The following is an 11,324-nucleotide window of genomic DNA, read 5'->3' on the forward strand; positions in this document are numbered from 1 at the left end:
TGCCAAAGTAAAATTTTATTATTAGTTATTTGCATGCAATATTTTACTTTTGGCAACTCTGTTCGATCGTCATCGTGTCGTGATCACTGTCGTTAAAAAACGAGCAATGATCGGCTGATGGTGGTCCGCAAACGCATTGCAAAGGAGTATTGTTAGAGTACTCCAACATGAAGAAAATGGAACACGTAATCCAACAATTTTTGCAGGGCAGTAACATACAATGTTCTTTTAACAAAACTGTAAGTGACAGTTCTCAAGCCAAGTCAAGTCTATGCTAAGTATCAGTAATGGGGCCTTAAGAGGTAGACCAACCAATGAGCATAAGAAGTGATCGGGATCACTTACTGAGTTGTTCCAGCCATGTCCGTCTGTCTGAAATGTCTTGAAAAAATTTGTCGGATTCCATGGGAGCGGACCGCTCTTGCATACATATGAATACACCCAGCTCAACCAATTGATCAGATAAGAAGTTTTTTGTTATTTCTCCCTAATTCAGAAAGTTTAAAACTTTAATTATCATGGGATGTGCTTATCTATATTCCATTCAAAGCTGTCTGACTGGTCGTATATACAGCAGCGAATAGAAAAAAAGCAGCAGCATTATTAATTATACTTTTCTTTTTTAACTTTCTATGTAAACCAATCTCAAAAACGTTTACAAAAAAGTTCGAAATTCTAGAAAATTTTACGAAAATTTTAAACTATTTATTTCGAGTTTTCTGAATTTTTTGAGTATGCAATTTTAAAGCCCAACCTCTTTAAGTTTAACAATGTACAATTTTTTGGTCTTGCAAAATTCGAATTGATTTTTGGCATTTTTTTTCTGAAATGTGTTTCCAATTTTCTTCCATATAAAAAAAATTGTTTACACTTTGCGTGGAGAAAAATCTAAAACACCCATCAATGGGAATTTTGATAGACCTTTAACTTGTGTTAGACTAAAATTTTTTGGGCTATAAAACTACATAGGCGGCCGCCATGGTATGATGCTAGCGTACCCCGCTATCCACACCGAAGTTCCTGGGTTCACGCCCTGGGAAAATCAACATAAAAATTTTAGAAAACCATTTTTTCAATTAGAAGGCAAATTTTCTAAGCGGGGTCGCCGCTCGGTAGTGTTTGGCAAGCACTCCAAGTGAATTTCCGCCATGAAAAGTTCTCAGTGAAAACTCGTCTACTTTGCAGATGCCGTTTGGAGTCAGCATAAAACAAGTAGGTCCTTTCCCGCCAATTTGAAGGAGAAATTAAAAGGAGCACGACGAAATTTGGTAGAAAAGCTCGGCCTAAAATCTCTTCGGAGGTTATCGCGACTTACATTTATTTTTATTTTATAAAACTGGATACTCAAAAAATTTCGGAGAGGTCCAAATAAGAAGTTCGAAATTTTGGTTAGATTTCATCAAATTTTCGAATACATTTTCGAGATTGGTATGCATAAAATATGTATTATACAACCAGATATTCGCGAACTTTACTTGTCTAAGGTTTTCATTTACATATATTAATTTGTTTTCATTTTCAAGGTCATTTCAAGTAACTTGGTGATTGCTTAATTCGGCATATGTCAAAAGTTTATATTAAGCTAAGTTTCTTTAACTTCGAATAATTATTCTTCAAATTACTTATGCCCGAAGGTTGAACAAAATCCTAAAATTTAAAACCCCTTTGGCGAATATGAAAACTTTTTTTGGTTGTTCCTTTGTACGTTGCGAAGTGGTCTTGTAAGTCTTGGTACTCCAGGGCCATCTCTAAGTTAAAATAGAAATGGAGAAGTTTCGAACTTTTTGAAGAGCTTTTAGTTTTGAAGACCTGGTTTTACTAAGAATCACCAGCAGATCACTTCAACCGTAGTATTAATGCCGAAAACAATGTCACCGTAATTAAACATCACTCTGTAAACATCAAATATGCAGAATTTTTATGCAGTAAAATTAAATAAAATGAAATTTTACAGTTAAATAAATTGCAAATTTTGTATGTAAATTTATTCACTTTTGTATACACTCGCTTCTATTTCGAAACACATTATATCTGTTCCTTGACCCATCTTCACTGTCAATTTATAATCGCCATCAGCGCTGCGATCCTGCAAGTCGTATGATAAACCAAATACCGAATCAAACTTAAGAGTAAACTAAAGAAGATAATACAAATTATTTTGAATTAACCCTTTACTAGTATTTCCAGCAAACTTACACCCGGTGGCGGTGGACATTTGCGATCCTCATTTGGTACAACTCTGGTGATTGCATACCAAAGCTCATTTTCATTATACAATTGTGGACAGAAATTATTTCTTCTTATATTATAGATCGTATCGACCCATTCGCCTCGTGAACGCTTGTAGACTTGAGCATCGAGCTATCCGAGAAGGAGGATGAAGTTAACTAATTTGACTGCGAATGATTCGAAAAATTACCTGAATTGGGACGTCGCTTTGAAATTCATGCGTCAACTTCATATCTCCGGTTACTTTCACGCGATCATCTTCACGCACAAACGATAAATCCGAAATATCAAAGTATTTGTCAATGTAGTTGTCGGGAAAATCATCGCAGGGCGTGAATACTTCCTCGTTTTCTACAACAAAGTCATATTGGATGGCCTGAAAAGTGGAATTTTTAAGTTATTAGTTACTTTTTTTGTTCGGATTAAGTTTAGGATGTAAACACCTCAACAGTAGCTAGAAACAAATAAAATGCTATGAAGTTCAAAACGAGTTTAAATAATTTTTGCGACATTTTTTTTATGAAACTGAAGACTTTCAAATGAGCGATCAGGCTTTTTATAGGATTTTACGAAACTAAATATATGTACATATGTAGTTGTGATGTTATTTAAATTGTAATTATTTGAGTATTGGTGTAATATTTAATTAATCATTACAATCACAGCATGTTTGATTTTGAAGTTACGTGAGTAAATAGAAACTCTATGTTAACATAAAATAAAACAAGATGACAAGATAAGAATATTAACACAATGAACGTGCATAATAAACGTCAAAATGATTCTAGCACAGTCATAACGGAATTTCATTCATTATAACTGGTTTTCAAAATTATGTAAAACGCCCTTCAAATAAATTGTGCCAATCTACCATGCCTGAAGCTTGAAAGATTTTTACATAGTTACAGTTATATGTAAAACGGTAATGCCAATGTAAATATATAAATCACCCCTATTTCACAAAATTTTCCAATTTCCTTTATTGGAAACTTTTACAGCAACGCCATCTAACAGCATTTAAAAATAGTAAAAGGACTTCAAGAATTATTCAAATAAGCTTTACACGAAAAGCTTGAACATTTCTATGGTGGTTACGAAAGCATAAAATGTATCCCGGACAAGTACTACTTAAGCTTTAGTATACTTCGTAAAAGCGTTTGGATTACTTATGTACATAAAAAAGCTTTTAAAGCAAAGGATGTGTGTGCACTAAAAGGAAATTAACAGAAGCTTTTTTTATTTATACATAAGTTCAAATGTATATGTGTATATGTATGTGTGTGATCTAAGTGAAGAAGGGGAGGAAAAGGTAAAGGGGCACATGAGTCTTGTAGAGATACTTCAAGTTCGTTATATCTTTGAAGATGGCCATCCTAAATATCTTAAAGATAAGCTAGAGGAAAGAGAGGAAAAAAATACCACGAGCGGGGAGAAAGGTAGACCCTGAAATGGATAATGGGAATGTTGAAAGGAGAGCGAGGTGGATGGAAAGCAAGTATAGACCCAAGATACATAATGAAGGGAATCGAAATGGGTGATATGCAGTTAAGATAGCGTGTAAGAAAAAAGAAATAGCGTGCCAACAAGCAAGACCCAAAGTCTTGTTGGTAATGCTGAACTTCGTAAAGTAAATTAAAGCTTTAACTAAGACACCTGAGGCACTTGAACGCCGGTCAAGGTAGCGCAATGTGTACTAGATATATATTAATATATAATAATATAATATGCCTTCATCTCTGCAAAGTAACTTACGATAATTTGCCTCGAGTGGACATGCCAGAAAGCACCCTACAGGACAGCTTTGAAGGCGATTTAGCTACTGTAAAAGGTTAGGTAAGATGAACAGTCCGGTCCGTGATAACCTCACATACACTGAATGAGTCCATAATGTTACCAGATGTTTGTTCAACGACCATACTAAAAACCCCTATCGAAAAAGAAGCCTTTCGTACTCTTGGCGCATATTAAAAGCTTTCTAGGACATACGCTTTGCTGCTTCTAGATCTTATAGCTGTTCCACTTCTTATAGCTGGATTCTCAGCCTCATGAGCACAGGGCAGGAGCACACAATGTACTTTATCGTTTCCTCCTCCAATCCGCTTTTGCTACATCTGCCATCACTGTGAACACCTTCATAACAATTTTGTTTGAAATTGAAATTATCTGCTGTCACAGCCTCAAGAAGAGGAGGATTTCGACTACCAATTGTATAACGACAGGGGACCAAAAAACCCGCAGCGCAACGGAATGTGTGGGAATATGTCTGTAAAGTTATCTCACCTGCCACCACAGGGAATCTCTTCGAATTGCTTCAGCTTACCCTACGGTTTCCACCGAAGCTTCACTGTAGTAGTGGTACCCATACAGAAGAAAGAAAAAAATATACGCTACCGGCGCAGAAGAGAGCAGAGATGTTGTTGCTAAAGAAGAAGAATTGATATGATACTCGCAACAACAGGAGAAGAGCAGTACTATGGGAACGAGGACATTTATTTCCGAACGGGACCATAATAAAGCGACCATGTCTACTCCTGCTTGACATAATTTTTAACCGGACATTGCGACTGGCATAAGTGACTCCACAGAAAGGTAAAGAACAAAACCCCCAACTGCCTTTACATCGAAAATAAAGATGATAATAAAAAATTTTAGTGAAGAACAAACCGGCTCGCTAAATTCTAAGCAAATCTGAGGTAACTTGTATTTATTATTTTTTACGTACCTCTTCAGGTTTTTTGATATCTTGGAATAAATTGTCCCGTATAGTACCCAGTCAGAGTTCATAGGTCCCCTCTGCTTGGATAAGTGAGTTTGGCTGATATTCTCGTTGCAGAGAGTATAACCAATTGATTGAACTGCGTTGTTTCCTCAGTTACTTATGATTTCCCTAATTTGCGCTTTTTTAGTCCATATAAGAGCTCTGGGCCTGCTTCGCTAGGTAGTCTGCTTCATGTCCCTGATTCCCGGGAACCCATCCTAATAAAACCTGGTTTTTGGCTCCCAGATCATTTAGGACTCCCATGAATTCATCCAGTAGCTAAGAAGTAATTTCGTAAAACTGCAAGGCATGTAACTCTGTCTGGTCTGACATAATGGGGATATTCCTCGAGGATAAGCATCTTCGTAGATATTCCCTAACTCAAATTTCTATTGCATAAATTTCTGCCTAAAAATAATCAGGTACAATTTCATTGATATCGATTTCTCGAAGTTTTTACCATTGATGCCAGCGCCTGATTTTCCGTCATCAAATTTGATCCATCCGTGAACCAGACCTCTAAGTCGTGGTTTGTATAAGGATTCTCTGTTTTCCGAATAGTTCTATCCAGCTCAATTCCGTGATATTCTGAGGGTAAGGGCTAATTCGTTATCGTTGTAACCTGTAACCGTATGTACATGCTTAGAACATCTAATTAGGAATTGTAAGGCGCCCTTACTTAAGAAGTAATGTAACACCTAAGGAAAATATTTTTAACGGCTTTGAATGTATGTATGGCTATATATATTCCTCCCTGCAAAAGAAAAATAAGTGATTCGGTTTATTACTTGTGTAACCAAAGGAGGTTGTCAGGGGGGAATGCGAATGATATGTTTCTATCTATCACCCAAGTCCGTACAACGAGCTTTTATTACAAATACAAATAGTGACCATGACAATTTCTTAATCAGTCAGTGATATATCACAGCATTCAGTATCACAAAAGGCCGAAACTCCACCCCAAACTTCATTGTCTGCATTCATGCGAGTTATTCGTTGTAGTGCACAAAGCCATCGAGCGGATTAAATGCCCGTGAGAAAACAGAATCAATCTAACACCTGCGCTCACGTCAATTGCCAATTACCCTTCAGTTGAGGTTTAGACTTTTTCATCTCATTGTCGTGGGCAGCCCTAACTACCGCGAGTTTTACCACAATGAAAAGTCCTTGGACATGAAGGCTTACATTTTTCTAGTCATTAACATTTTTTGCACTGCTGCAGTTTATTTAAGGAAAATGTTCGTAAGTATGACGAAAAGTCTAAAATGAAGGAACTATACATTTACTATTTTTCATAGTGTTGGAAAATGAAAATTTCTCTAGTCCGCGATTAGGCAATTTATCTAATCAGAATACAAACTGCTTCGAAATGTATTTTGATCGGCGTAGTTGTCATATCAACGGCCAAACAATTTGTGTCTGGATCTTTGAGTCGCAAAAGTGCAACAAAAGGGCGTTACGAGGCGATACACGTGTACACCGATGGTTCGAAAGTAATAGAAATAGTACGGCCTGCAGTATGCTGTGCTGATACGGATATAAACAGATCCTACAAGCTGCCCTATCACTGTAGTGTTTTTCAGGCAGAAGTTGTAGCCGTTATCAAAGCAATAGAAATACTTACTAGAGGAAAACAGCTGAAACTGCAGCCGCGTCAACTTTTATACTGACATCCAGTAAGCAATCCCAATAAAGTGTTGGGCAAAGTAGAAATATCGCGTACCCGTACACGAGCACTGACGCTCATTTCCATCTTAGGGACTATGTGATTAAGCAAAATTGCTCGGTGGTGTGTTGTTAACGCCATTTGTTCTTTTTTTGTGTATTTTAAGTGAGTATTCGCCAGGAATGCGAGAATTTGTAGGCGGAAGTTCTGGAGTGAAAATGTTTCATCTATTCCTATTTTGAAAATTAACTAATTTGTTCACTGAAGCTTACTTCAAATACCTTGGCATACATTCTTAAAAATAATTCAATCACACAATGTACTACCACATGTGTGCATACGTACGTACAGAGATCGGCAACCGTTTTATAAGTATCCACCAAAGATAAGTACAAAACTAAACTTGTGTTTGTATATATAAATAAGAAAATGGTGCATATTAATCAACTCCAAAGGGTTGAGGTTATTTGGATGTACTGTGCAAGCGATATCGTTTGACATATCTAATCTCAAACGTATGCATCGCGTAGGAAGGAAGTAAAATATTTTTTTGGCTGTAAAAAAAATGTTCAGATTTATTGAGAGCATTCCACGGTTGGTATGGGAGAAATCTTACGCATTTCTACAGTTTTCGTCCTCACATAAAGAAATTTCAGTGAAACTAATAGTATCTGAAAAAAAAACCATGGTAGTAGCAAGGTTTGTTAAAAAAAACCAAAATTAATATAATTTTATTCGAAAAAAATCATGGTGTAAAGTAATATTGCATCCGTGTTTTGTTTCGTACTTTTTTTATTTCGTATTGAATTTACCTTCTTGTGTGGGATATATTTAAATTCAAATATAGACCACAATTTTCCATGGAATGTTTCTCGATTAAAGAACACACTCGTTGGAATATCTTTACGCACAGTTAAAATAAAAGTCGCATCCTGTAGTCTTCGCGCCTTATCCTTATCCATCAATAAATCGTTTGCCCGTTCGTCACGCTGTCAGTCAAGGCATCAACACCATGTCTTGTGCTACTTTCACCAATCGCGAATAATTATTGCAATCGTCGTTGATATCTGCTGTAAATGCAAAAGCAAAATAAGAATTTGACCACAAAAGCGACTCCGGGGAAATGAACGAATTACATAAATGTGATTAAATCTTCATTTCACACCCGAACTCATTTTCTACAGAGTTCAAAGTGTCGCCATTTTTACGCCATCTAGAAATGATTTTGTTTACTTCGAAGAACCCCAAACAAGCAGGGGTTGCATGTGACATGTGCCGATGCTGGTGATGACGGTAAGGAATTCGCCACCAATAGTGCTGCAAGACATACATATGTATGTATGTATGTATATGTAAATATTGAAGTTTGCACTAACAAGTATGAACACAATTCGGGGATAGGGAAGTGTGCATATTTTTGGAAGTATTCGCGTTGTGATTGATGATATTTTGAATAAGCGATGATTGATGCATCGCGGTTGGCCATAGTTGCCCACACACTCATAATGCATTTGATCCCATATAAGGAAGTTATACACACTTCCTTATATTTGTGTGTATCGTATGTTGCATATGTGTCTACGTATGTATGTTGTGTGGCGATAATAATAAAACAACAAAATGTATGCGGAACGTTGTAACTGCAGTCTGAAGTAAGTACAAGCAAGAAGATCGATTTTGTGTTGAATTGAACTTTTAGTCTGGCTAAAATTTTAATTTGGCTTAAAGCAAACGGATACGTGCCGTAGCAAGTTTTCATAAATGTAATGGTTGACGCGAAAAACGGTGTAATCAAATTTTTCAGGATGGTAGAATATGAACCTTTGTTTCGGTGTATCACTCTGTTCTTTCTTGGAATTTTTTCAGTATTTCCACAAACTCTGATCTAAGATAAAATATATGGCATTGGTAGAATTGATAGTTCAAAAATGAAAGAAAGTAAAATAATGGTAATCTGAAGAAGTTCGGTTGTGCGAAAAATGGCGTTTATCACGTTTTCCTAGCCAAGTTACTAATCTCATTGGGGGTGTTCGTCTTTGTTTTTTCGTTGCATTTCCTTTTTTGTTCTACTGTAAATTTTTCTTTCTTCTAATTTTTTTTAAGTTTTATTATTATTTTTTATTCCCTTTTTTGGATTGCACTATTCACGAAATGCAAGCAATTGCTGCATCTCTTAAGATTTTAAATTTGTTGCTTAAATTTGAAGAAACCAAATTCAAAATGTTTTGCCATCTTTATCAAATTATTATTCGTTCCTTCCATTTAATAATAACAGCAATGAAAGCTGATCCGTTGCGTAAACAGCTTTAATCTAAAAAAAAAAAAAAACACAAACAGGCACACCCAATTCTGTAAATTATCCATCACAGTTAGATATTTGCTGAAGTACGAAAAATTATTCCAACTTCAAGAAGGTGCAAATCTTTAACTTCCATAATTCCTATTTAAAAAAATTCAAGACCGAGAGCTGGTCTTTACCAGTGCAATGCAAAAATTCGTTTGAATATTTATCGAAGTTCCCTGCTCCCTCTACATTTTCATTCGATTTTTTTGTTTGTCATTTCAATCCATCCACCAACAACGGGGCAACCGCAGTTGAGATGCGCTTTGACATTGAAGGCCTAGACTTGATTGCAAATGGCAGTCTTCAGCGACGCGGCAAGAACAAAATTGAATGCATTTAGCGCAATTTCGATTGCAATTCCATCATTGCCTCAACGGCATCATCAGCCAGCCGTGAATTTAAACAATTCTTAAAAAAAAACCAAAAATAGATTGCTCACCAACAGCGCCTATGAGTGTGACTTTCTTACTTTCCCAGCCTACCTTGTACCTTTTATGCATTTTCGTACTTTTCCCATTTATTTGCTCCTATTTGGTTCTTGACAAGCCAAATTCCGTGCACTTATTCGAGTTTGTTTGTCGTCGAATTCACATCTTGCGGGCACAATGATATGCTCGAACTTAATTTCAGTTTCCCAGTTGATGTGAGCTCGTTGCAGAAATTCTCAAAAATTAAATTGCCTTCAATTACTTATCTAAATTACAATTACTAAGTAAATAGAAAAAAACAAGTAAGGAAGGCTAAGTTCGGGTGTAACCGAACATTACATACTAAGCTGAGAGCTTTGGAGACAAAATAAGGGAAAATCACCATGTAGGAAAAAGAACCTAGGCAAGCCTGGAATGTGTTTGTATGACATGGGTATCAAATGGAAGGTATTAAAGAGTATTTTAAAAGGCAGTGGGCCATAGTTCTATAGGTATCCGCCATTTAGGGATGTCGCCATTAAGGTGGACCAGGGGTGGCTATTGCATGTGTTTGTACGATATGGGTATCAAATTAAAGGTACTAATGAGGGTTTTAAAAGGGAGTGGCCCTAAGTTGTATATGTGAAGACGTTTTCGGGATATCGATCAAAATGTGGACCAGGGTGACCCAGAACATCATCTGTCGGGTACCGCTGCTTTTGCTTCCGCCCTGCAGAACTTTTTCATTTTCTTCTACTTAATTTGGTAGATGTGACACTTTGCAAACATTTTACAAAGTTTTTTCCAAAGTAATGGTTTGCGTCAACAAACTAATCCAATTACCATGTTTCATCCCTTTTTTCATATTTGTTATAGAATTATGGCATTTTTTATAAATTTTCGTATTATTCGATATCAAAAAGTGGGCGTGGCCATAGTCTGATTTCCATTTTTGTACTAAGATAAGGTGAGTTCAGATTTGTACGAGAACTAAGTTTAGTAAAGATATATCGGTTTTTGCTCAAGTTATCGTGTTAACGGCCTAGCGGAAGGACAGACGGTCGACTGTGTATAAAAACTGGGCGGGTCTTCAACCGATTTCGCCCATTTTCACATAAAACATTTATCGCCATAGAATCTATGCCCCTACCAAATTTCACAAGGATTGGAAAATTTTTGTTCGACTTATGCCATTAAAAGTATTCTAGACAAATTAAATGAAAAAGGGCGGAGCCATGCCCATTTTGAAATTTTCTTTTATTTTTGTATTTTGTTGCACCACATCATTACTGGAGTTTAATGTTGGCATAATTTACTTATATTTATTTATTTATTTATTTATTTATTTTTTAGTCTACAAATTTTACAATTAATAAGACTAAATATGAATGAATGAATGAATATAAATACTGATTACAATGTAAAATTAACAAGCATACACAGTGAGCAAAATTATATTATAAAATATGTATATACATATATTATTGAATCAGTTTTCGGAATGGACTGTGATGCCGAGCAACGGAATTGATTATCAGTGCTGTCGGAATGGACGTGATTTCGAGCAGCTGATGTATATTTAATACTGTAAGGATATTCAATTTTTTGTTACAATTACAGCTTGAAAAACTTTGAAATTACTTTCTTTTAAAAGTGGGCGGTGCCACGGTGTCCAAAATTTTTCTAATTTTCTATTCTGCGTCATAAGGTCAACCCATCTACAAGGTTGTATCGCTGTAGCCGTCTTTGGTAATGAATTATCGCACTTTTTCCGATTTTCAAAATTTTCGATATCGAAAAAGTGGGCGTGGTTATGGTCCGATTTCGTTCATTTTAAATAGCGATCCTACATACCAAATTTCATCAAGATACCTCAAAATTTACTCAAGTTATCGTGTTTACTGACGGACGGACGGACGG

At 36.0% G+C, this 11,324-nt stretch overlaps 1 protein-coding gene across 1 annotated transcript; it reads right to left on the reverse strand.

The window, feature by feature from the left end:
* Positions 1 to 1,901: 1,901 nt before the first annotated feature.
* LOC137249571 (uncharacterized) lies at positions 1,902 to 2,743 on the reverse strand. The gene is made up of 4 exons (XM_067781201.1): positions 2,673 to 2,743; positions 2,420 to 2,605; positions 2,197 to 2,361; positions 1,902 to 2,134 (listed from the first exon to the last, which is right to left on the reverse strand). The coding sequence occupies exons 1-4, from the start codon at positions 2,739 to 2,741 to the stop codon at positions 1,985 to 1,987; spliced, it is 570 nt and encodes a 189-aa protein (XP_067637302.1). The 5' UTR covers positions 2,742 to 2,743; the 3' UTR covers positions 1,902 to 1,984.
* Between the last annotated feature and the right edge of the window lie 8,581 nt (positions 2,744 to 11,324).

Source organism: Eurosta solidaginis, chromosome 4 (genome assembly GCF_040869045.1).
Source record: "Eurosta solidaginis isolate ZX-2024a chromosome 4, ASM4086904v1, whole genome shotgun sequence".
Taxonomy (NCBI): Eukaryota; Metazoa; Arthropoda; class Insecta; order Diptera; family Tephritidae; genus Eurosta; species Eurosta solidaginis.